At 46.8% G+C, this 26,576-nt stretch overlaps 2 protein-coding genes across 6 annotated transcripts in view; one reads left to right on the top strand and one right to left on the bottom strand.

Annotated features, from left to right (window-relative positions):
* GLIS2 (GLIS family zinc finger 2) overlaps positions 1 to 7,066 on the top strand; it is a 45,275-nt gene extending 38,209 nt beyond the window's left edge. Inside the window, exons 3-7 of one of the 4 annotated variants that reach the window (XM_069106492.1) lie at positions 598 to 770; positions 1,003 to 1,203; positions 1,291 to 1,424; positions 1,631 to 1,749; positions 2,901 to 7,066. In XM_069106492.1, the coding sequence (XP_068962593.1) occupies positions 598 to 770; positions 1,003 to 1,203; positions 1,291 to 1,424; positions 1,631 to 1,749; positions 2,901 to 3,688 (1,415 nt within the window). In that variant the 3' untranslated portion in view covers positions 3,689 to 7,066. Of the gene's footprint in view, positions 1 to 561; positions 771 to 1,002; positions 1,204 to 1,290; positions 1,425 to 1,630; positions 1,750 to 2,900 lie in introns of all 4 variants that reach the window. The other 3 variants (XM_069106504.1, XM_069106471.1, XM_069106482.1) reach the window with 3 other exon arrangements.
* Positions 7,067 to 8,567: 1,501 nt separating this feature from the next.
* The window catches only part of CORO7 (coronin 7), a 126,878-nt gene continuing 108,869 nt past the window's right edge, over positions 8,568 to 26,576 (bottom strand). The window contains exons 25-31 of one of the 2 annotated variants that reach the window (XM_069106448.1): positions 26,287 to 26,422; positions 25,506 to 25,597; positions 25,021 to 25,107; positions 10,989 to 11,073; positions 9,908 to 10,044; positions 9,473 to 9,538; positions 8,568 to 8,722 (exon numbers count right to left, since the gene is read on the bottom strand). In XM_069106448.1, the coding sequence (XP_068962549.1) occupies positions 8,636 to 8,722; positions 9,473 to 9,538; positions 9,908 to 10,044; positions 10,989 to 11,073; positions 25,021 to 25,107; positions 25,506 to 25,597; positions 26,287 to 26,422 (690 nt within the window). In that variant the 3' untranslated portion in view covers positions 8,568 to 8,635. Of the gene's footprint in view, positions 8,723 to 9,472; positions 9,539 to 9,907; positions 10,045 to 10,988; positions 11,074 to 23,969; positions 24,824 to 25,020; positions 25,108 to 25,505; positions 25,598 to 26,286; positions 26,423 to 26,576 lie in introns of those variants that run through there. The other variant, XM_069106439.1, reaches the window with a different exon arrangement.

Genomic DNA, 26,576 nt, shown 5'->3' with positions numbered 1-26,576 from the left:
AGGTCACACAAGTCATTGGCAGATCTGTGACCAGAACCCAGATCTACTGGTTCAGTCCTGTTCTATGCCTCATTGTCCCCAGCAAAGCCTCGTTTACTGGGCTTTTCTCTGACTGATTGCTCGATCTTGAGGCAGAGGTGAATGATAACCAGACTGAGATCAGGAATGGAACTGCAAAATTGTGCTCTGAGCTGGAAGGACCTCAGTGGTTCAACCTCTACCAAAACTGGAGTCCTTTCTATAATATTCCTGACAAGTAGTAAAGTTATCTGGCCTTTGCTTGCAGACTTTCAGTGATGGTGAACTCACCACCTCCCAAGAAAGCCCATGTCCGCTTGTAGGTATTTCCAGTTGTTAGAAAGGCAAACAGGAATGCCCTATCCTGTCATTCTCTACCTCTTTCCCACACACCCAGTCCTTGAAACAGGCCACTGTGATTACTGAAATGATCCCTGGGAGTCTGAGGGTAGGAGGGATAGGTCTGAGTCTTTCAAGGTGTGTGGATACAGGTTTTGAGAGAGAAGGGCACTGACTCTTCACTCTCTTCCCCCTTCTTTCTAGTCTTGGGCCACCCTGATTTCCTCCCCTCCCACTCAGGATTCTTGCTGAACCCCAAGTTCCCTGAAAAGGGGGACAGCCGCTTCTCAGCAGCACCGCTAGTGGATCTAAGCCTGTCACCCCCATCAGGACTGGATTCTCCCAGTGGCAGCACCTCCCTGTCTCCTGAGCGCCAGGGTAATGGGGACCTGCCACCAACCCCTGCTGCCCATGTGAGTCTGTGATATAGTGGATCTTCCTCTTCTAGGAAAACTATAGGGAAGGGAAGTGGGGGATGAGGCAGAAGGGGGAATGGGCTGGTGCAGAGATACAGAGGCCAGCTGATCTTGGGTTGGGGTGATCCTGGGAAAAGCGAAGGCAGAGGCATTATGAGGGAGGGAAGTTGGAAAGAGGCCATGGTGGAGAGGATGTTCCAGATCATTAACCATCGAGATCTGCTGCCAGCCTTCTCTGGGCCCTTCTCCCCAGGACTTCCAGTCTCTCCGTTACATTGATGGAGTTCCCAGTTCCTTTCAGTTCTTCTTGCCGTTGAGTTCAGGGGGTGCATTGCATCTGCCCTCCTCTTCCTTCCTCACCCCACCTAAGGAGAAGTGCCTCTCTCCAGACGTGCCCCTGCAAAAGCAACTTGTCTGTCGATGGGCCAAGGTGAGGATGGGCAGGTGTGGGTGGAGTAGAAGGGAGCTCACTGTTGTCCCAGTGGGTCTCATGTCTCCTCCTCTTCTCTCCCTGCAGTGTAACCAGCTCTTTGACCTACTGCAAGACCTGGTGGATCATGTCAATGATTTCCACGTCAAACCCGAGAAGGAGGCTGGCTACTGCTGCCACTGGGAGGGCTGTGCCCGCCACGGCCGGGGTTTCAATGCTAGGTGTGTGCATGGTGGGGAGAGGGAAGAAGAGAGGTGGGCTCTAGGGCCTCTATGTCCTCATGGAACCCGACCTGACTCAGTCCGTGGGAGCAGGGCAATCCCATAAGCCCTTCCTCCTTGGTGAGGGAAGCCCTAAGTCAGGCTTATTTGGGACCAGCCTCTCTAGCCTTGGCTCACTGGGTGCTCTTCCTTTCTTGGTCTGCAAGGTACAAGATGCTGATTCACATCCGGACTCACACTAACGAGAAGCCGCATCGCTGTCCCACCTGTAACAAGAGCTTTTCTCGCCTAGAAAACCTTAAGATTCACAACCGTTCACACACAGGTGGGCTCAGGAAGGGTTCAGACAAGAGACAGAGGACAGGCGAGGCAGGAGGAGGGGTAATCAAGAGGAACTGGGGACAGGGAAGACTCACTTAGGCATGGGCAGGGGTAGGGAGAGGACCAGGAAGACAGCGTCAACACAGCTGAAGATAGACTGTTGTGTTCAGGGTAAGATGCTGAACACCAGAGAGAATATCATGATAAATGAGATGCTGTACTGACCGTCATAAATCAGGAGCGGTGCAAGACAGAATGGGATAAGTGTGAGACAGGCACAAGGTGTCCTGGATGTTCACAGGAGGGAGGATCGGCTCAAGCTTTAGATAGGAGTCAGCACCTGAGCTGGGCCTTGAAGGACACGGCGAGGCTTCCCACCTGTGTAACTGAGGCCATGCTCTGGGTGAGCTCAAGCACGGTGGCATGGTCAGGACTCGTTTGAGGAAATCACAGTCCTGTTTGGTTGGGCAATAGCACCTTCATGAGGAGAGTGGCCAAGACAAAATGGGAAAAGCAGGGTCACAGGATGTAGAGCTAGGAGGTCCCTCCCACACTCTGCAGATGAGATCAGCCAATCAGTGTGCATTTATGAAGCCCCACCTGGGTGCTAGGCACTGTGTTGGACTGGGGGGCCGAGAAGAGAGTCAAAGATGGGATTGTCCCTCATCCCCAAGGAGCAGGGAGACACAGATCAGATAGTGGCTCATGATGGGGGCTTCCCAGGGAAGGTGCTGGAGCAGGGCCTTAAAGGAACAGGGGACTCCAAGAGGTGGAGTTTGGGAGAGGCAGTGCTTCAAGAACAGTGGACAGACAGCCACGAAAGGGCCAGGCAGGAAAACCGGAGCATCATGTGCATGGAGTGGGAGGGAGGCCACCCTGACTGGAGCACAGTGTGTATGCAGGGCAGAACAGGACTCAAAGGTGACAACTTCAAATGCTGCACCCTATCCACACAACTGGACCATCTTTAGAGTGGTGGCAAATAATTGTAGAGTGCTTGGAAAGCCAAGCCAAGGAATTAGGCAATGGAGACAGAATGGGTTTGTGTGTGTGTGTGTGTGTGTGTGTGTTTTAAGCTGTTTCTTACAAAGACATACTGAGGGAGTCAGTGGACTCCCCACTCTCAACCTCTGGCCATTGTTCTCTTTCCCCCAGGGGAGAAGCCGTACATCTGCCCTTATGAGGGCTGCAACAAGCGTTACTCCAATTCAAGTGACCGCTTCAAGCACACACGCACCCACTATGTGGATAAGCCCTACTACTGCAAGATGCCCGGCTGCCACAAACGCTACACAGACCCCAGCTCCCTGCGCAAACACATTAAGGCCCACGGCCACTTCGTCTCCCATGAGCAGCAAGAGCTGCTTAAGCTCCGACCACCTCCAAAGCCACAGCTGCCCACCCCAGACAGCCCCTACGTCAGTGGGGCACAGATCATCATCCCCAACCCTGCTGCGCTCTTTGGCGGCCCGGGCCTGCCCACTCTGCCTGCCTCCTTGCCCCTGCCCTTGGCGCCTGCCCCCCTTGATCTCAGCACCCTGGCCTGCGGTGGGGGGAGTGGTGTAGGGCCTGGTCTTCCAGGCCCTGTACTCCCCCTCAATCTGGCTAAGAACCCGCTGCTGCCCTCACCCTTTGGGGCTAGTGGGCTGAGCCTGCCTGTTGTCTCTCTCCTTGCGGGCTCTGCAGGGAGCAAGGCTGAAGGTGAAAAGGGGCGAGGGGTGGTGAGTGCCAAGGCTCTGGGCACTGAAGGCCGCAAGATTCCTGGGGAGAGGACTGAGGGTGGCCGTGCTCGGTCTGGTCCAGATGGACTTTCCCTGCTGCCAGGCACTGTGCTGGACCTATCTACAGGCGTGAACTCAGCAGCTAGTCCGGAGGCACTACCTCCTGGCTGGGTGGTCATCCCACCAGGCTCTGTGCTACTCAAGCCAGCTGTGGTGAACTGATGTCCTGAGTCCAGCCGCGGCCAGGGAGAGGGAAAAGGACTGGACAGAAACTCCTCCCCTCCTCCAGTCATGACGAACGGAAATTCTTCTGAGAAATAGCAATAATGTCCTGCCTCAGGGCTTGGCCATCCTCTGGTCCAGTCCCAGTGAGGTGGGCAGGAGGTAATCAGGACACATGGGGAAGAGGTAGGCCTTGGCTTGGCTTCATGTTTGTGTGTAGAGATAAAACCCATGTGGACAGAAAACAGGTCACTCTAGGGTCTCCTCACCTCCATGGCCTCTGCCATGATGGCATGGAAGGAGAAAGGTAAATCCCATCAGATGAAAATAATGAATTTTTGGCCCGTAAGAGTGAGCACCTTGGATCCTATTGACCTCTCTCCCAATCCAGCTCCTCTACCTTCAGCAAAGGGTCTGGTCCCAACTCTCTTTAGGGAGGGAACACCAATATCCAGTCCCTTTTACCATGCTGCACCAAATCTACTCTGTTCTCCCTCCTCAGTTTCCCTTTTGGAACGCTGCTCCATTCTGGCTCTTGGCATTCAGGTCTTCCCTCCCATGTTTATCTGGTGCCAACTGACCGCTGTCACAAGGCGCCTACTATCACTTTCTCCTTCCAGTCAGATATGCTGCCTTCATATCCTGAGTGTGAGGGAGCCAGGTCACAGGAACAGCATCCCATTCTGAGCAGTGGAAGCCTCATCCCTGACACTTTAACCCCATGGCTGCCATGAACTTCATGGGCCAGGAGAATCCCAATGGTTCCCCCCCACACTTATCCTTCTTCTTCAGAGCTGGTCCCAGTACAGCTTTGGTAAACTCTACAGACCCCTCTCCTTCTGACCCACTTTTCAGAGGGAGAGCAAGACAGACGCAGACCTTGGCAGTGCCATGGAGAGAACAAGTCCTTTCTCTTGTCTCCCTTCCCCTCCTTGCTGATTGACAAGGTATCTCCCACTCTAGGGGTAGGGTGGGAGGGCTGCTCCCCCCCAGCTCTGTTAACTTTGTGCTGAGGAAGAGGACCAAGGCAGGCCTATCTCCCTCCTGCCCCTCTTGCAAAGCAGTGCACCCAATTGAAGCACCAGGGCAGATCCTTTTTTTCCTGGCTGGACAGAAAACTTGAGACCCAACTCTGGGGTTAAGGAGAGAGGGCTGGAGCATTCCCGTGGCAGGCAGATGGCAAATATGGTGAAGGCAGGCCCTGGAAATTCCTGAATTTGTCTCTTCTGCCCTTATATTAAGAATTCAGCTATGGTTCCTCAGGGTTACCACACATGCTCTCACAGAAGACAAGAGGAATATGGGCATCTGCTCCATACCAAGGTGGTTTTCCCATCAGCCATGGTACTCAGTTGCCAAGTTCCCTGCTGTTACCCTTCAGTGCAGTACCTCTGCATGGGGGAAAAGGATGGGCAGAGATCAGGGTTAACGCCCTGCCTCTGGAATTGTATTACTTTCCCTTGGGCATCCATTTCCTAGGAGACCCACTAAGCCCCCAGGCTTAGTGCAAGGATGTCAAGGAGAGAATTTAGTTCTAACCTAGCTCAGCTTTTGCCAGAGCTAGCAGACTGCAAAGGCGTTGTCTGAACACTAGACAGGAATTCTGGCTGCATTCTTACATTAGAGAATTAGAATGGAAAATAGCAGAAAGGTTGTTGAAGGCAGGAACCAGCAAGGAGGTAGGGCTAGGTAGCATGTTCATCGGAGGCAGCCAGAAGTGGGGTGTGTGGAGATAACACCTGAATGGTCCGTGCCTTCAATCACTGGGGTAGCAGAGTAGAATGAGGCTAGCTTGCTGGAACAGGTTTCAGTAGGTAACTTTGGTTTGAGCCACCTGGTTGAAACTGAATTCTGGGGGTTGTGGTCTCAAATCAGCTTGTATGGGAGGAGGTTAACCTTCTGTGATTCTGAGGAATTCAGCTGGGAGACAGCAGATGAAAAATTTGGGGCTGTGCTTCAGGAAACCCTCATTCCTTAGCTCCACTGTTTCCACTAATGGATCAGCCTAAGCAATTCCTTCTCTCCCTCTCCCTAGCTCCGTGCTGCTCCAAACCTTTTCGCCTTGGGAGAACTACAGCCAGAGAAAAAGGGACATTGCATGTGTTGTCATTTTTTTCTCCCCTCAAAGGCTGGGGAGCCTTTTGGTTGGTTCCCCTGGTATGTTCCCTTCCTATTTTTGATGATGGCTGGAATTGCCTGACCTGCACCGTTAAGTACTGTAAGCTCATCTACTCTACAGAGCCAGAGAAGGCCTGGCCTGTACTGCAGGCATGAATAAGCTAAGGAACCCTTTAGATGAGGGGGCGCCTCAGCAGGATGGCTGAGGGTCCACTCCTATAGCTCCCTTTCCTGTTCTTCTCTGCCCTCCCTCCCTCCCTCTCCCAGCTATGAAACAGGAGGACAGCTCTCCCAAGAGCATCGTATTGGCTCGCTCCTTTCTCAAGGGGGGCACTTTACCTCTTGCCTCTCGTGAGGTAGCCTGGTGTCATAGAAAGAGCACTGGACTGGGAGTCAGGAGATCCATAGACAAGTCCCTGCTCTGCCACTGACTTAGTATGTTTTGTCACATAAACTTGCTGTGACTTAGACAAGTCATTTCTTTTGTCTGGGCCTCAGTTTCCTCATCTATAAATGAGATGGTTGGACTAAATGATTACTCAAGTCCCTTCCAGTTCTGACATTATTAGATTATACTTGCCTCTTCTCATTTGGGTGGCTCAGTGCTACCGCCTCCCCCGACTGCCCTTCTGTTACAGAGGGGTCACTCTGTCCTGGCCCTCACCTCTGCTGGGCTTTCAAGCCCCAGGCTGTGATTAGGTTATAGCAGCTGGGGTTTTCCACTGAATAGGGGACCCAATTATGGAAGGAGGGAGCTGGTCTCCCTCCTCCTGTCCCCTACTAGGAACCAGACACCCCACCCTTCCCCCACCTAAGGGCCCCAGGCCTTAAATAGCTGACTGGCTCAGTGCTAGGGCCCACAGTTACCCCTAGATCGGGGTATTGGCCCTTCCTGACTAGCAGGAGTGATCGTCAAGGGTTGGGGGTGGTGGTTTGAGATTCAAGCCCATGGAGAATAGCAACATGGCACTCAAAGAGTTAACATTAGCTCAGCATGTGATTTGGTGATAGACTAGGCTTTAAAGGGCCGGTGTACTTTTTTTGTCATTGTTGGTTTGTTGTTGCACATTCCAAGATATCAGTATTTTAACAGTTTCTAAGTGCCTTTCTATTGTAGCTTACGTTTTTTCCTCCTCTTGGCTCCATTGCTGTTAGCATAGAGTTTAAAAAAAAAAGAGAGATAAGCTAATGACTATAACAATATATTCCTCCATGTGAGAGGAAGTTTATAAAGAAACAATAAAAGTGAGTTGCAAAGATGGCCTGCATGTACTGGAGTGTGCTGGGAAACGGGGCCCAGGATCAGACCAAATAAAACATGTTCTTCCCCACTCGTGCCCACAATTAGCAGTCTCAGAGACATGAGCAACCTCTTGTGTTTTCTACCAAGATTGCCCCAACCACAGGACTGGATTGAGCGAGCTGTCCTCGCATGATCACACAGTGCTTTTCTCAGATGGGGTGTGCTGAGGTGCAGAGAAGGGGCAGGACCACACAGGGATGGGGCATTTCCACAATGCCTTACTTCACATCCTCCCCCACGTCAGATACACTGAGCCTAGAAAGAGATGCTGGGTTCCTCTCTGTGCCCTACAGGAGCCCAAGGCAGCCCTGGGAGTCAGAATCCAGAAATGCGCACACGAGACATGACTTGCTTCCCTCTAGGTTCTCTTGACCTTTCAGGTAACACGATGGCACAAGCAGCAGTCAGTCATTCACCTGGGACTAGGCTCTTAAAGCAGAGTAAGGGGAAGGAAGGTTCTGATGCTAAGCACTGTGCTCAACTGCAGCTGAGGAGAGGCTCCGTGAGGCAAGAAAGAGCCCAGCAGAGAGCTCAGCCTGCCACTAGGCCTGGAGCAGTCACCCCTCTCCCTCCTGTCTCCTGCCCTGCTTTACCTCCTGCCTCAGACTGCTCAAGTCACATAAGGCTAAGACCAACTGCCCTAATTATTTTTCAGTGCTCTTGTAGCTATCCAATTGGAGTTGTGAAGCAAGAAACCCCACAAACACAAAGCACTTAACATCACTGACAACACTTGCATTTGTCCAGGGGAAATTTAAAGCTTGAGATGAGGCAGAAGTTGGCTCCTTATACAGACAGAAGAGATCCCCCTGAATTTAATTATTCAGTAAGGGATCTTCATAGGGCCTCTTTAATCCTTTCGACATCACAGACCTCTCTGGTGGTCTGGTGAAGCTTATGGACTTCTCAGAATAATGTTTTAAAAGCCTGAAATAAAACGCATAGAATTACTGAGGGAATCAATTATAAAAATACAAGAAAAACCAAGTTTCTGGGCCCCAGACTAAGAATTCCCAGTTCATATCTAAGGCCCAAGAATACTTGTAACATCTTTTGAGACAGCAGCTCAACTAAGATCGGTGGGAAAACAGTAGAATGATGAGAGAATACAGGCCAGGCAAAAGCAGAGGTATATGATAAAAACTGCAGAGGGTCAGTAAGTAGGTCCACTACCAGAGTCGGAGAAAAAAAAGATTCGCCTCTTCTGCTGCTCTAACTCGAGGCTTCTGGTTTTTGACAAAATATAGCAACAGGTCTTTCCCAATGGCCCTGGCAGAGGATGAAACTCTAGCTTCTTCCTAGCATCAACTACTGGCCCCTGTTGAGGTTGTCCATTCAATATTATGTGGAGGTAAATGCTCCCAATTCCTTTTCCAGTCTAGAAACTCCGGGCCCCAACCAAGGCTGGCAAAAAAGAATGACTTGCCTTTTAGAGTCTGGGCAAATGTACCGAAAATATGCAGAAAAGATATTTATTACCGAACTATAAATAATTCACATAAGCAAAGCTAGGTGAGGATAGGAGGTCACGTTTTGGGCTGCTGCCCTCTCTCACTCTCGTCCTGGGCTTGGATTTTGAGCTCTTCATCTAGCCGTTCCTTAGCACGCACCACCTGGGGGAGGATGGGGAACCAACATTTCAGATGCTTTTACCATTTACCCCCACCCAAGGCTGGCCACAAACAGGACACACCTTGTCTTTTTCCTGGTTAGTTGTAAGCTATGATTTCCCAGAGCCACAAAGAGACCTCATATCCCATCTACCAACCCTCACAAATTTCTGGTCTCCTAAGGCCAGAAATTTTCCTGAAGTATCAGGGAAGGTTTAGGATGTTGCTTTTATCTCATGGGTAAGTTCCAGGATTGTCCAGGGGCCTTCTACTATGGTTTGTCTTTGTGCTGGCTGCTGCCAAAGGGGCAGAGTATAGGGCAAAGGCTACAGTCTGTGCTGTAATATACAACTAGCTAAAAGCTGGTTTAGAATTTAGTCTTAAATTCTAATACAGTGAGAACAGAAGAATATGTCCAGCTGCTTCACCAGCAATATACAAGTCAATGCACTGGTGGTCAAAATCGGCAAGACTGAGAGGCTAACTACAGACTTTTATGGCAGGAGTTGAGTGTGAATTGTGACAACATTCCATTGGAACAAGAAGAAATGCATTATGTCCAGGCACTCTGGTCAGAGACAAGGACGTCAAGACAGAAGCCTAAAAAGCTGTGCTGTTGACTGTTTGGGACTTGCTGTATTTCCACTGACTGGAAATGAATGACGTTTTTAGCCCCATCTGTACCACCCCCAACCAGTGGCAAAACTGGTCCTACCATTTGACTAGGTTTTGATAAGCCTTGAGGCCACTCACCTTTGACTGCAGGTAGAAGGAGCCACCCACAGATTTATCATTTACCTTAAATAAATGATCAAAGTTCTGTTGAAAAAAAGAAAAGGAGGATGTTCAGTGTTCACCGGAAACAGTGAGAGCTGGGGTCTCTTCCGAGTTACACGGCCCGAATTAAATGGCTGAGGTACCTTAACTGCACTGGATAGAAGGAGAATCCCAAGTGCTTCCACCTGCCCAAAGATGGCTGTAGCTATACAATGACAATCCAAGAGAAGCCATCAAGACAGGAGCTCTTGAAGGACATCCTGAAGGCTTACCTGGTGGAAACTCAACTTACTGCTACTACCATGATTCCCTCTCCAGATGAGGGCAGAACCATAGCTGTACCCTCTTCCTTTGCCAATATTCCCCCCTTTTACTCTGGACATGGGCTGGGCACCCACGCTCTAGATTTACCTTCTGAATTTCCTCTTGGCTTAGCTTGGAGACATTGAGGATCTGCTGGGCTTCCTGAAGGCTAAGTCCAGAAAGGTTAGAGGCGGCTGCAGATTGATGACCTGCTCTCCCACGAGCATCTGCAGCTGCCCGGCTGGCTGTTCAGACACAAAACGAACTCTTGGTCTCATATAACCACTTCCCTGGCAATCCATAGGCTAGCCTCAGACTTCTAATCAGCCACTCCAACTGGAAACTATGTGGCCAGGAAATAGAGGGAAACCCAAGAACCAAGGTAGCCAAGAAAAGGCCATTCACCAGGGGATGGCAGGGCTAGTGTTCCACAACAGGGATGAGGATTCCTAGATGCTGTCAGTTAATCTGGGTAACACTTAGGACCACAGAAGTTGGCCCCTTTCCAATTCTATCCCATTCCCTTTCCTACTCCCCCAGAGTCATCTTTAGCATAATAACATTTGCTCTGCATAAGAACATTAGGGGAAATGAGGAGCCCCTAAATGTGATGATCTATCGTGAGCTCTTATTACCTCATACCAACTCCCCCCACTCCCCACCTCCCCGCCAGGGTCAGCCGTGACTACCCCTCTTTGATACCATGGTCACATAGGAGTCTCTTATCTGAAGGCAAGTGAACTTGGAAGCTTATATAACCCACGGCAATGGGCAGCCACTGCCATCATAAGACAAAGCACCAAGAATGCCACTATTCAAAAGGACTTCCTGTCTTTCCAGCCCCTTCTGCCCTGTGGAGCAGCTCAGATAATCACAGGTGGTGCAGGTGTTACTGGGTCTCAATTATGGAAGGTGTTTGAAATAAGGGAGATGTTAAGTGGTATGGACTCATACTGATAGCTTACAGAGCTTTCCTCACACAACTCTGAGGCAGGAGTGCAAGTATTATTATTTCCATTTTACAGAAGGGAACACTGAGGCTGAGAGGCTAAGTGACAGTTCAAGGTCACACTGTGAAATGCCAAAGTTGGGATTTGACCCAGGTCTCTGACTTTAGTCCAGAGCTCTGTTCTATCACACTCTGCAGCCTCTCAAGATTGGAAACCTGGTTTGGGGAGATGCTGCTTACCTGCAAATTCCTGCCGGAGTGCCCGGGCAAAGGCCCTTCCAACCACCTGCACCCCCATCACGATGATCTGAGCTAGGTATTTGGCCTGTGGGCAAACCAGCAGTCAGTCAGCAAGGTTCGCTGGGCACCCTCACTCTGGAGCCCAAGTCTGGGGGGTACTCTCCATTGGGCATCCATCAAAGAGCAGCAGCCAACGAATTCAAGCAAAAAGACAGGCCTTTAGCTGATCTCTTCTCTAGGTCCTGGGAGGACCATTACTCCTAACTTCCTAAACTTCCTTCTTCAGCTGAGTTGCCCATTCCAAGTAAACCAATGGCAGCTCTAGCATAGAACTCCGAGGCTTGATAGGAGGGGAAGAAAGGAATTCTACTCTGCTGAACAGTGTAACTTAATCAGTGACCAGAGATAAAGAGAAAATGAAGATGCAAGGCTCTACTATAAGGTGGAGGATGGAAGACAGGTAATTTAATGGTTTGTAAAAGTATGTCCCAGATAAGTCACAGACTGAAGAACACTCCAAACAAACTGTGCATCTGACAGGTTTTGCCTTAATAAATGAGTGTTTGGATTTCACAAGTAGGTATGACCTTTACAAGTCTTCTACTTCACACCAGGAAATATGGCTCTTTTAACACTTTTTTATACTTACACCTATTATCAAAGCACTATATAACTTTTAACAATTAGCTAATTTGTTTAAAGACTTAATACAATAGTTTATGAATTTAATTGTCTTCCCCAGGACAAACCTACAGACATAATAAGTGTGTCATATACTTAAATGATTTGTGATTTGAGTTGGTATTTGTGTATTCCTTCTAAAACTTGATGATGGGTTTGGCCAATGAACTCATTATCTTGTGGCTGACCTAGAACTGAACCTTGTCTATCTGAGCTAGGCTGGTCCTTGGATGACAGACATAGCACCAATGGGGCTTGCCTTCCCAGGCAGACCTGCCAGAAAGATTGGATTCCATTGACATTTTCTAAGAGAACTCATGGTTTCCTTCTGAACAAAATGAGGCTTCCAAATAGATTACATACCTCCTAATCAGGAGATTCCTCATCCATCAAATGAGACCAGACACTCTCTAAAATTCTTTCTAGCTCTAAAATGTGATGACTGCGATGCTATTGACAATGATTACTTGAGTAGAGGATGGATGAAAAATTGAATGTTTGACTAAAAATCGTTCCTATGCTAGATAGGTAAGATCATCCTTCCTTGTACCGAAAAGAGCACTGATCTGGGAATGAAGAGATCTGAATCAAAGGAGTATAGATTTGGAACTAGACAGGACCTTAGAGGTCCACCAGCCCAACTCCCTAAGGCAAGTTAAGTGACATATACAAAGTCACAAAGGTGGTATACAGCAGAGCTATGAACCTAGAGGTTCATGGTGAAAGAATGCTAAACTTGGAATCATAGATGTCCTGTAAGATGCCTTCCAGTTTGGGAGGACCCAAGACTCCTGAACTCAGATCTAGCTTCCAAATTTACCATTCTTTCCATCACATCCTTGGTTTCCCTGGGTTTTACTGTCAAACTGTGTGCCCTTGAATGTTATTCCCCTCTCTGGCTCTCACCTGTAAAGTAAAGGTCTGGACTAGATGAATTCTAAGATTCTTTCAGTTCTATGAAAGAACAATAGTTTAAGCTTTGTGGAGCCCATGTGAGGTGGGGTGATGCAAATGGTGACCACTGGAGAGGATCTGGAGTCAGATCTGGATTCAAATACTGGCTCTGCTACTTCTACCTTTATGATGGTAAGTCATGTTACCTTCTAAGGCTCAATTTCTCTTATCTGTAAAATGATCTCAATCACCAATCCTATGGTTTTTCTTAGTGCTCAACCTTCTTGTCCCCTTGGCAGTATGTGATATTGCTGATCACTTTTTCCTTGAGTTTTCATGACACTGCTCTCTCCTTTTTTCTCTTATCTGACTGCTCTTTCTTAGGCTCCTCTGCTGAATCCTCATCTACTATGCACTCCCTTTGCTTGGGTGTACCCCAGGACTCTGTCCTGGGTCCTTTGCTCTACTCTCTTCTCTTTCTCTCCCTCAGTGATCTCATCTTGGAGCTCTGATGGGCTCATCTCTATGGAGACAAATTACAGATTTTTTAATATAGAGTTCTAGTCATTCTCTTGAATTCTAATAAGGCACCACCAACTGACCACTGAACATTTTCAACTCCATATCCCACAGCTATCTCAACCTCATCAAGTCAAAACATCACTGATTACTACTTTCCCCCAAAACCTTCCCTCTTCCTAACTTCCCTATTTCTGATAAGTGCCCCATAGTCTACCACCCTCCCAGTCTGATACAGGTTTATAACCTGTAGCCATTTACTACTTGTTATTCTCACTCACTCCTCATATTTGATCAGTTGCCTAGTCTTGTTGATTCTTCCTCTGAAATATTGCTTGTTTTTATCCCCTTCTCTCTGCCTACAATCTGGTCTCCATCTAACTAGTCTCTCTACCTCTAGTATGAACCCTCTCCATCTTCCATGTACCTGCCAAACTGATAATCCTAGAGCAAAAATCTCACCATGTCAGTCCTCTGCTCAAGAGTTCCCTCTTACCTCTGGGATAAAATATAGACTCTTAGGTCGGCAATCTGGCCACCCTTCCAGACATACTACATAAGACTCTTCTTCACGTACTCTATGTTCCATCTCTTGTCTCTGTGCCTTTGCACAGGCTCTACCCTAAACTCTACCTCAGAGAACCCATAGCTCCCTTCAAAGTTCAGTTCCACTCTCACCTCCCACAGAAGCCTATGCTAATCCCTGAGGCTACTTTATCAGTGCTTTCCTCCAAAAATTACTTTCTGTCTATTTTGTAGCTGCTTTTCTGTCTACCTGTTTTTTCCTCTAGTGGAATGTAAGCTCAGGGGGAACAAGAACTGTCTTACTGTCTTTCTATGTATTCCTAGGTCCTGGCACAGAGCCTAGCACATATTAAGCACTTAATAAATACTTAAGGGATTGAACCGAATTGAGGGAGTTTGACTAGATGACTTGGGGATCCTTCCAGCTATAATTTTGTGATTCTATGATATTCTAAGTCTCTTCTTTCAAGCTTCTGCTTCACAAGGCCCATTCCTTACAGTTGTGAGTCAAACAGGTCTATCAGGTACTGTCTACAACTACAATATATTAAAGGTAGAATTTTACTCAGTCTTTAAATTATCTTTTCAGCCCCAGTGATTCCCAGTCTTCCCCATAGCCAGGACTTTTTGTTATGCCACTTCGACCCAAGTTTTCTGATCTCTACACATATTATTTCAGTATTTCAAAAAGATCAGTCTACCATTTCATCAAAGTAGGTATGACTTCCACACATGCAGACATTGAACCTTTCATGCTTCATCAGATGGTCTTCAGAAGTTGCTGTGCCTCTCCCAATTCATCATTTGGCAGTCAACCTTCTGGTGATAAATTTCTGCACTTAGCTAGGCTAGTCCTTGGATGAGACACAGTCTGTCACTGGGCCATACTCAAAGCTGTTCTGGCTTGGTAGGATCTGCCAGCTCTTGAATATCACTTGCCTAGCCTCTGAGAACCATTCAGGGTCACTGACTAGGGTCGACTTTCAGCATAGGCCATACATATTACCACTACCACTATTAATCACAAAGTGGGTCCTACGGAAATTTGAATGATTAAGTCACCTTACATTTGTAAAACACTTAATACTTTCCAAAGTATGCTCCCATTCACTACATCATTTGATTCAGGCCATACTTTGATGAGCATCACTCTAGTGTGAGGAGCCTGTTTATATTCCAGGACTTTATTGGTGGTAATCCTGTCCCAGTGTTTAATAGCTCACAGACGAGGTAGACGAAACTGTGACTTACTCCACTCTGAAGCACAGAAACTATGCAAGCGCACCCATACATACTATCCTGCAGAACTGCTACAGTATGACAGAAACTGACAATAAACCTGCTTCTAAGAATCCCTACATGTAAAGGTTTTCATTGACTGACAATGGCCACTGAATTCTAATCATATATAATGAAGCACAGATTCACAGAGAAAGAGAAAAATCAAGCTTAGATGAGAAAGCCTAGCCTAGTTTGGCTAGATCCGATCTGGGAAATGAGCACATAAAATATGGTACCAATGAAGCCTCAAACTTCAGATGAGACTGAGTACATACACCCAGGGATAACAGGTGGCAACACCTAGAACCTAGACCATAAGCTGTACATCTGGCTTCTGATCAGTAAGAAACATAACCTTCCATTCACTTTTCCACTCACTACAGAATTCAACCCTGGTACCACAGACCAGGAAACCAATAAAGTAAAATAGCCTGGGGGTGGGGTGGGGTGGTCTTTGAAACAGCCTCTAACTCTGAAAGTAGGTTGGAGGTAGGGACCCATGACAGGAATGAGCCTGACAGTGACAAAAGGAAGAGGCTGGAAGTAAAGTGACACAGTATCTCTTAGAAGTAAGACCTACAAAGGGGCCTGTCCTCTCCCCTATTCAAGGGCAGTTTATACTTTTAGGCAACTTCTACAATATCAAGTCCTAGCCCTAATGATGAATCAGCAGTGCCATTCGATAGGAAATGCACAGGAGGTCCCTGTTTATTCTCTTTCAACAGCTCTCCCAGTGTTCAGAAGCTATCTACCTTGCTTAGTTCCAGTCTCCACTATACTCGACAATCAAGAAAGAATGTTGGAGGGGGATTCAAGAGTATTTCCTCCTACCCCTAGAGAGGCAGCGTGGTATAGTGGCTAGAATGCTGGACTTGGAGACAGGAAAGATGACCTCTTCAAAGCCTAACCTAATTACTTAAAGCTTAATTTCTCTGGCCCTTAATTTCCTCATCTGTAAAAAAGAAGGGATCAGACCAGATGGCCTCTGTGGTCCCTTCTAGCTGCAAATCTATATCCTGTGACTTCTCATTTCACAGATGGCAAAACAGAGGCCTAGAGAGGAGAAACGACTTGCTTAAAGTGACGGAGAAAGTCGGGGGCAGAAGTGAGACCAGAGTCTTTATTTACACCGTATCAGGCTTTTTGCATTGGTGGACACAGAGATAGGTTCCCACCCCCGAGCAAGGCCACTGGAGTTGAGAAATAGCCCTGAACTTGGGGGTCAGGGAGACCCGGGCTGGACTCTAGCTATGTGAACTTGGACAAGTCCTTTCTCCTCTGTTTCCCCTTGGAGATAATCATACTTGCACTGCCCCTATTTCAAAGGGCCAGGAGGAGTTATTTTTCTAATGAGCTATTTTTGTTATTTCCACCCCCACTATTTCCTAAAACCCTGGGCCTGCCTGGGGCCAGAGCCGCCCCTCCAAAAGCTGGGGAGAGGCTGGGAGGGTTCTGGGGAAGCCCTCCGAGCTGGGGCTGCGGGGGAGAAGGCTCCCGAGAGCTTCCCTCCCGGCCTCTTGAACGGGAGCGAGCCGGGCAGAGGGAGCGAAGGGGGCGGTATCAGTCATCTGGTCCAACCCTCGTAGTTGTCAGATGAGGAAACTGAGGCCCGGAGCTGTGTGTCAGGGTAGGGGAGACGTGTCCAGGCTCTCACGACTAACTCTACTGCAGAGCCAGGACTCGAACCTGTCTCTCAAGTCTCCATCTTGGGCCTTCCCCTCACCCCCCCGTAAGGGAAGGTCCGGGGCCCCTCGCCTCCCACTCCCTGCCGGGCCTCGAGCTCACCATGGTGGCAGGACGCGGCCTTCGGGGCTGCAGCGGCCGCCGCGGCTACGGCCCCGGCTGAAGGGTGGCGGGTCAGAGGTCGAGGAGGAGGCTCCAGCGCCCGGTCTCCTTCCCTCGTGAGCTGACGCGCATGCCTGCAGAGCGCTGGGGTCGCGGGGTTGCCGGAAGTGACGTATGGGGAGGGAGGGCGGGGCTTCCGGTAGGCGGGAGATGCTGCTCTCAGCCAGCCGCATGTCTCGGGGAGAGCGGTGGTGACCTTGGGGCTTGGCCTCGTCGACCTTGGACCGGCGGTGACCTGGCGAGATGCTTGTGCTCCTGTCAGGAGAGCTCCTATGGCCGAAGTCAGTTGGCGCCGGGGGCGGGAGGGGAGGGGAAGCTCGACGATTTCCGGCCCTCTTCAGGAGCCGTTAGTCCTTTACGACAAGAGGGGGTCTGTGCACTTTTCTTAAATATCGTGGTAACTATTTCAGCTTAGTAACAATGGTAGCTGTCATTCATGTAGCGATAACTTAGGGCTTGCAAAAACACTTAAAATATCCTCACAGTAACCCTGGAGGGAAGAGGGTTATTATTAACACCATTTTGCAGATGAGGAAACTGAGGCAGAGAGGTTAGATAGCTTGGCCAAGGTGGCAGAGCTAGTAAATGTTACATCTCAACTCGGGTCTTATGACTTAAGATCCAATGCACTATCTAGCAGGTTACCTTTGTAATCCTATGCATTTTATTTTGTACATTTAAAAACATTTAGAGAAGGGGTCCATAGGTGTCAGTCGACCTCCAAAGAGGTCCTTGACACACACAGAAAGGTTAAAGACCAACCATATTTTAAGGCGTAATTCAGAAATGAATGATATAATGAAATCTGCTCTCAGGAACCACTGTTTTGCCAGGAATTCTCTTCCCAAGAAGGCTGAGGCTCTTCTGAAGCCCCCTTCCACCTGCCATCAGTAGGGGGCATGCCAGGGTACCCAAGGACTTTTCTTTCCTGCCCCAAGCTTTACTGTCCCCTCAGCCATACAATGGGAGATTGAATATTGGACTGCTATCACTGAGGCTTGGTGGGGTGGGATCTGGAAGAAGGTTCTGGGAAGATGGCTCTTGGTCCAAACGAATAGGATAGGTAAAAGGGGGAGGGGCTATGAGGGAGGAAAGAGTAGCATTGTATATTTGTAAGATAGAACATACTAATATCTATTAAGATATTAATGTAAAAATAACATTAAAACAGGTAACATTAATAAGATAGAGGAAATTCAGGAGCCATAGGTCCCAAATGCTAATAAGTTAACATTTATATAGCCACTTACTATGTGCCAGGCACTTTACAATCATCATCTCATTTGATCCTTACAACAACCCTGTGAGGTAAATGCTTTTATTATCTCCATTTACAGATGAAACTGAGGCAAATTGAAGTCAAGTCACTTGAACTTGGGTATCTGGATCCCAGGCTCAGGACTTTATCCACTGCGCCACCTAGCTGCCAGCATGTAGTGCTTTAAGGTTTGCTTTCCATGCATTGTGTCACTTGAGCCACACAACCTTGTCAAGTCAGACGCTGAGGAGGTCCCTCTTAAAAGGAAACAGGTTTAGAGAAGTTAGGGGGTCACACAATTAGTGTCAGGTATAGGATTTGAATCCTGGTTTTTCCAAATAAATTTCAGCATCATCCTATCCAACATAAAAACAATTGTGGACTACAGATCAGCTGGACAGAGAGAGAACAGACAAGCTGCTTGGTATAGAGAAAAAAGTACTGATTCCATAATCATAGAATCAAAATTTAAATCTTTCCTTAAATACTAGAGTGACCTTGGGCAAGGCATTTACCTTCTTGGGCCTCCAATTACCTCCTTTGTAAAATGAGATAGAACTAGATGTTTGTTGAGGTCCCTTTCAGCTGTAGATCTGATTGTATAAAATGGATCACAAGCCCAGCATGCAGACTTAATGAATAGTGATGGAGGCTTCCTCTTACTTGGACATGTAGAAGTGAAGGTCAGAGGGAGTAGAGGTACATAGTGGTGTTTGCAGCCCTTATATTATGCCAGAGAAGTTTGCCATTATACTGGGATATATTCACCTTGTGTCAGACACTCATAATTTGAGTTGGAAAGGACCTCATTAGCTATCTAGGGATCCCCCCCTTAACAAAACCTACAAGTGGTCAGACACAATGTTTGAAATGACCCTTTTCTTCTCTTAAGGGGGAACCCCACCCCCCAAGCATCTCATCCCACTTTGAGATGACTGTTAGTTCATTTTTTTCCCTGACCTCAAACCTCAAATTTGCCTCTTTGTAACTCTGCCCATTGCTCTTGGTTCTGCCCTCTAGGGCCAACAGAACAAATCTAATGCTTCCTCCATATGACAGCCCTTTAGATACTTTGAAGACAGCTGTTCTGTGCCCCCAAAGTCTCTCCAGGATATGGACCCAAAGCCTTTCACCATCCTGGTGACTACTTTCCACTTGATTCATGTGGGCCAAAGTGTTTCGTATAAAAAGTATTACCAGGATCATGAGGTCTCAGGCAAGAAACTGAAAACTTTAGGGGCACAGGTGTTCTGATCAAGCAGTAAGCATTTATCAAATGCCTGCTATGTGCCAGGTATGAGATTATTGTTGCTGATCAAAGATAAGAGCTTCAAAAGATAAAGGTAGGTTTGAATTAAGATGGTATCTAAAAAGAAGATTTAGATTTGTGAAAGTGTTTAAAATTTAGGAATAATGGGCTCTTGCCAGAGAATAGAATGCCCCTCCCAAGGGCTGGTAAAAAAAAAAAAAAAGTCTTACAAAGCCAATCAAAAGGACCTTAAACTGGGCGGGAAAAATGGAGCAAGAAACTTGTCTATATATTTACTAAACAGTATAGTTGCAATGTATGAAGACAAATAGTGTCAGTCCCCCCCAGGAGTTCACAAGAGGCAAAATTCCAAGAAGCCCATGACCTCAGATGTTTATGCATAGACTTAGAAAGTATGTTTAAGAGGTGTGGCAAATTAGGAATTCCTAATGCCAAGCAAATTTGACCTTAGGGATCACTGAGACTTAGTGGATTGGGATACGAGACAGGAATCTTTGGGAAGTTATTCCTTATTCAGAAGTAATGAGGTGGGTAAAAGGGGATGGGGGGGGCAGTAATGTAGTGCTATAGATGAAGAAGATATATCTCTGAAGAAATGTGGGAACCAGACACTTGTGAATAAAGTTTGGGGAAGATCCACAGAGTCGGTGTGATGCAGTGGCTTTGGAATCAGAGGACCTAAATCCCATCTGTATTTGCTTTTTAACTACTGGTGCCATGTTGATTCATTGCATCTCTCTGAGCCTTAGTTTCCTCATCTGTAAGATTAAGTGATTAGACTCTGTGGTACTTTATACCTCTAAATCTATGATCCTAAGAAATAATATTTCCATTGGACTATACTAAAAGCTACTTGAGTGGAAAGAAGTTCAGGAAAGATCATGAGCTTCACGTGAAGACATAATATAATAATGATTAGCTTTTTCTCTACTAAAAGCAGAGGAGCTAATAATTTTATGGTTTGACTTCTTTTATCCTTTTAAACTGGAGGAAGCAGGGGAAGCTGTTCTCTTGATTCTTACCCATGAGGAGGAACTGACTGTTGAAGAAGAATTGATGTAACTGAGGCCAGGAAGCCTTAGGACAACAGAAGGGGCTTGTTAAAGCTGTACTGGAGAAAGGAAGACTATGAAAGAATAATTAGGATTACTTTAGGGCCAACTTAATGATTCAAGACTATGGGAAAAAGTCAGGGCTGCTCAATCTTGCTCTTTTTTTTTCTACAAAGGAGAATAATCTTGGACTGAAACTGAGACACAAGATACACAGGGAACTAGCTGGTTTAAGATTTGCAAAGCCCTTTACAAATAGCATTTCATCCTCACAATGGAGAGAGGTTGTGACTTGTTCAGTCACACAGCCAGTGACTGAAACTGGATTTGAACTCAGGTCATCCTGACTACAAGGATATGTAGTATATGTAGTTTATATACTAGGGCTATGTCCACTTTGTCACTGTGTGTGCACTGCCTAAGAGAGCATCTAGTTGCCTTTGATAAGTTTTTGTCACCAGGTCCAGATGAACTGCATCTCAGGGGGATTGAAGGACTAGCACATATGACTGCTGACTGTCAATGATCTTTTGAACAATGGAAAGATATTCCACAGGATTGGAAAGGAGCAAATACCCTAATTTTCAAAAAAGGAAAATGGCATCTACAAACTGTAGCCCAGTGAACTTGATTTTACTGGCAAAATTCTAGAATGATTTTAATGATAAACAGCTAGAAAAGGGAGCAGTGATCACAAAGAGCCAACAAGGTTTAGGATCATGGGATTATAGATTTAAGCTAGTCACTTTGAGGGCCTACTAACCCAACCCAAACCTGATCAAGAAACCAAGGCCCAGAGGGGTGAGGTCATTTGCCTAAGGTTTCATTAAGAACAAGTGTTTCACTTTGAAAGACTGAAGAAGTTTGATCAATGCAATGACAAGCCACAATACTAGAGGACTGATGATGAAGCATGCACCTGACCTTCTGACAGATGTGATGGGCTCAGGTGTATATCAAGACTGTACGTTTTTGGATGCAACCAATGCAGGAACTTGTCTCACTTCACTCTGTATATGTTTAAAAGGGTTTTGATTTTCTCTTCATTTTCAAATGGGAAAAAAAGAAAATGAGGTTTTAAAAATTAAATAAAAAAGGTATTTTCAGCATAATCCAATTTCCTATTTTGAAAGGGTTTTTTAGATCAGCAGATCTGAAGAATGCTACAGATAATTTATTTACATTTCGTAAAATATTTGAAAAATTCTCTCCTGCTGGTCTTGTGAACAATATGGAGAGCTGTGGACTAGACAAGAGTACAGTTAGTTGTCTTCTGAACTGTTTAAATGGCTGAACCCAAAAAGTAGTTATTAGAAGGTTGATGACATCTTGGAAGGTCTCTAGTGCCTTAGGAATCTATACTTGACTTTATGTCTTTAACTTTTTAATAATGATTTGAATAAGGGCATACATGGCAATGCTTATCAAATTTGAGGATAACATAAAGATCAGAGAGGTGGCTAACAGATTCTTTCCCCCAAAGCCTATCAAAACTTGATAGGCTAGAACATTGGGTTGAATCTATTAAGATGAAACTTAATAGGGATAAATATTATCCTTTTTTTGCTTTTTGGAGGGCAATTGCAGTTAAGTGACTTGCCCAAGATCACACAGCTAGTAAGTGTTAAGTGTCTGAGGCCAGATTTGAACTCAGGTCCTCCTGACTCCAGGACCAGTGCTCTATTCATTGTGCCACATAGCCACCCCGATAAATATTATCTTTTTTTTTTTTTTTAAAGCAATCGGGGTTAAGTAACTTGCTCAAGGTTACACGGCCAGGTGTTTCTGGGTGGGTGCTAAGTGTCTGAGCCCGGGATTCGAACTCTAGGTCATCCGGACACTGAAGCCAGTGCTCTTACTCACTATGCTACTTGGCCGTCCCTCGATAAATATTATCTTAATAGAAAAACTATACATGTAAATTTAAAAAAATCTTCACAAGTACAAAAACGGGGAAGGTATGAATAGAAAATAGTTCATCAGAAAAATCTTTTGGGGGGCAGCCAGGTGGCTCAGCAAGTAAGAGCACCGGCTCCAGTGTTGGGATGACCTAGAGATCGAATCCCGGGCTCAGACACTCAGCCCCACACCCAGAAATGACTGGTCATGTAACCTTGAGCAAGTTACTTAACCCTGATTGCTTAAAAAAGAAATCTTTTGGAATTTTGGTGGATTGTAAGCTCAAAAAAATGTGCTTTTAGGCTTCATTGAGAGGTATGGCATCTAGGACAAGGAAGGTGATTATTATCCTGTTACCCTGATCTGGCCACCTCTAGCATATGGTGTTCACTTCTGGACACCAGATTTCAGGCAGGACATTAACAAAGGCCCTACTTTTTAGTGCCATTCTGCCAGTGTTCATCTGTGGCAACAAGACACAGAAGACAATGATCTCTGAAGAATTAAAAGTGACTATCCCAGAGGGGGAGGGGCATGTAGCTGGTGTTAACAGGCTACAGCACAGAACTGTCAGGAGGCACTCTGAAGAACAGAAGTAAAATAAGTCGTGTGATAGTCACCTGGTGACAAGGGATGACAGAAGGGCAGCCAGAGTGCTCTGCTGGGACCTTTGTGTTATAAGGAGAAATTGAGGAAACTGTCAGGCAGGTTAAGTGAACTCCTGTTGGAAAACTTATCAGAGAACGGGGTTAAATCAAAGGGGATGGGCAGGCATGAATGGGTTTAAACCACATCGTTGAAGGGAACTTCCGACTTGATGGGACTCGCATATTCGAGTGTTGATCAGAGGGAAGGCATCCTGAAGTTGGCTGGAAATACTGAAGATTCTGAGAAGATGGAGAGGGTATGAAGGAAGAACATGATAGCTGTCTTTCAGAATTTAGAGGGCTGTCACCTAGCAAACTGATCAGACTTGTTCTGCATGGCCAAAAAAGGGCAGACATATATGTTTCAGCTTGAAGTAAGGAAAATTCCGTAAGAATCAGAGCTGTCCAGAAGTTGCCTGGGCTATCCTGGAAAGTAATATGCACTACCATTTCTCATCAGAGGTCTTGAAGCAAAGGCTAGGGGAACACTTGTTTTACAGAGTAGGGTTTTGTTTAGATACTAGCTGTACTAAGTACCTCTGTGGTTTCATATCTGCAATGTTTTGATTCTGCGAATAACAGGTTCCCAGCATTACCCATATTTTCCATGTGCCAAGGAGCTGCTGGCTGGCCCCATTGTTGTTTTTTTCTCTTGTTTTCAGAGGAAAAAAGCATCTCCCAGAGAGTGTTGCTCATGACTTCATAAGTAATAGGTGTTTCATAAATATTTGGTTGAAAGAGGTCTTATGTGAGCAAAGGTTTCTGTATATCTTGTGTCACTTATAGCGTCATCAGTGTTTCCCAACTGCCAGTATGCAACAGATTTTTTTTATCAGTACATAAAACTTACTTCCAAAGGTTCTTTCTTAAAATTTATAAACTTGAAAAATGTATTCCTCTGTCTTTTTGGCTTCTGCTGGCTCTGCTCTTTTTCTTTGTATGCTTTGTTCCCCTTCCCGATGGATTAGAAAGGCCCATGCCCTGTTTTAGGACCCCTTAAATCATCAACTCTATCCATAAGCAAGGCTAATCTTGAGAAGGTGAAGCCTGTAGTAGAGGGAGCAAAGTTTTGCCCAGAGCAGCAGGTATAATCAGCACAGGAGGCAGGTGGGGGGTCTTGCTTAGAAAAATTTAATGGCTGAGGCATTGATAAATTCGTAAGCCCCTCACTAGTGCGGCTCACTTGTTTTTAGCTCTTTTAGGCCCTGTTTTTACCCTTTTCTCACTGTGTCAGGTTTGGAGGGAGAAAGCAAATAGGAGGTCTAGCAGGACTGATGACTACAGGGGGATCCAGCCCCTTTGAGGATCCTAACTATTAACAGAGGAAGACAACAGGGAGAAAAGGCAATATGGAAAGAGAAAAGTGGGAGGTAAGGCTTAACCCACAAGGCATGGAGAACAGGAGAGTAGCTGGAGGAGGAACTGTTGTTTTTGGAAGGAGTAGGCAAAGCTCTCAAGAACAATGCAGTAACCTATATAGTTACAGGGCAAATGGTACCACGTATATAGGCACAGCCAGAGAGCAAGCCCAGGGAAGTGCTAACCAATGTCCCTTCCTCACCTTCTGACCACCATATGTAGCAGAAAAGAAAAACTTGTCCCAGGAGAGAGAAACAGGACAGGGCCAACTAAGACCCCACTTGGAGTGTTCCCACTGCAGCCTACCCCAGAGGGCTTTGAGACCTCGGAGAAAGCTGGAGCCAGGATGCTCCTGAGATATGCAGGCTTGAGAGGAGTGCTAGCTGAGAAAACTCAGATCCCAAAGATATTAGTCTGGAGGTTCCTGGGATGAAGAGATGGGGTCCCGCCAGCTAGGGAGCCACTCCACAGGTCAGCAGCAGCACCAAGGCTCGGAGAGAAGTCTTCCAGCTCATGAATGGGGCTCAGAGCAGGCAAGGGGTCAGTGGCCAGGTAGCTCCAGAAGAGAGGCAGCTGTGGGTTTGGCTGATATCAGTGGACTAGTCCTGGAAAGAGAACAACCCAGGTGTGAGAGATAAAAGATGATGTAAAGGAATCAGGGGGAGGAAAGGAAATAATGTGGAGGAGGGATGAGAAGCAAAAGAACAGAGGGCAAATCAGGAATCATTAGGACTGAGAGCCAGGTGAGCTGTGCCTGTGTCATAGAGGCCCCTCCACCCCCATCCCTTGCCCAACTTCTTACCCATTCATCTTCGTCCACTCCCTCAAAGGAGTCTTGGGGGAGGGGGTCCTCACGGTTACCCAACTTTGCCACCATGGCACTTAGCAGCTGAGGAAAAAATAAGAGGAGGTAGGGAAGTATGGGGAAAACCCCAACAGGGACTCCCCAATCCTACTCCGGCTCAGAGAAGCCAGACTAGACAGTGGGTAACAGAGACCATTTCTGTAAACCAAAGTTTAAAAAGTCAGAAATAGTTTGGAGCAGGACCAGAAGCAGTAAGGAACTGGTAGCTGAGAAGGGTATACCATCTATTGCCTTTCCTTCAAACTTCAGTGTGAATCAACATTCAACCTAGTCTAGATAGTTGGGTGGGAGGTGTTTTGAAGGGACAATTGCCAACCATTGGCTTTGATTCACACTTTGTTTCTATGGGAGTCACTGATGGGGTCTTCTGTTTCTCATCAATGCCCAATTCTGTTGACCCATAGCTGTGCCACCAGTCCCACCTCTTCTTTCTTCTGCTCATCTGACTTCTCTTCAAGGTAGACAGATGAGGGCAAGGTCCGCCGTGCTGGAGCTTCTCGGGGGGCCTCACTCACTGTGGATGTAATAACTGTGTTATAGCTTAGAGCAAAGGACCATTTCTTATCTAACCTTTATATTTCTATGGCCAGCACAACATTCTATATAAAGTAGGTACTTAATAAACCTTTTATTGCATTGGAATGGGAAATAGCCGTGGTGGGACCAGGTGGTCTCTTTTTGCCCATTTCATTCTTGACACTAACTGGCACTGGAGAAGTTCTGGTGACTCTCCATGACTCTCCTCATGCTATATGAGCTTGCCCTATGGCAGGGACAGTCATGTATGGGGGACGGGAGCAGTAAGAATCATTTAAGCTCTGATATGTGTGAAGCACTGTTTTGGACACTGTACAGCATGAAAGTAAACAAAAGACATCTCCACAATCTTATAGACTAGTCAGAGAGTCAAAACACATGCATGGAAACACAAAAAGATTTTAAGAACAATGTTAGTGTATGTCTAGGAGGCCGACTCCTTTCCCATGCTCAACAGGAACAACTAAGGAATAAGCCCCACCTTCTGCAGGCTCTTGGACCATTAACTCCTGCCCACTCATTTCATCCTGAGCCTTTTTGGTCATTTCTTCTGCCCCAGGGCTCCCTAAGTCAGATGCATCCTTTGCCCTCCTCCTCCACAGTTCTTGAGGCTCTTTCCCCCCTTCTTGGCCCCCAAACCTTCCAGCTCTTGGTTTCTCATCCCACCTGGGGTCATTCCTGGGGGCTGGAGGTTGAGGCGGCGGTGCTGTCCATTGGCACCTCCCAGCCAGGCAGCAGCACTGAGTGCAGGCTCCCAGCATACAGCGGTCTCTGGGTACACATCATCCTGGAAGAACTCTTTCTGTAGGGAGTAGTGACATTGGGAGACTGTCTGCATGGCCAAGGGCATAGACAGCTACAGGAGGCTTTGTTTGTTGTGGGCAACGTGAGGGGTCCAGACTCTTTCCCCTCTAGTCTGGTGAGAGTGGCAGTTGAGGGAATCCCCATGGTCCCAA

This window comes from Petaurus breviceps, unplaced genomic scaffold (assembly GCF_028583685.1).
Source record: "Petaurus breviceps papuanus isolate PSGF00001 unplaced genomic scaffold, PetGlider_PUasm1.0 138, whole genome shotgun sequence".
NCBI classification, from domain to species: domain Eukaryota; kingdom Metazoa; phylum Chordata; class Mammalia; order Diprotodontia; family Petauridae; genus Petaurus; species Petaurus breviceps.
This window is presented reverse-complemented; position numbering and strand designations above follow the sequence as displayed.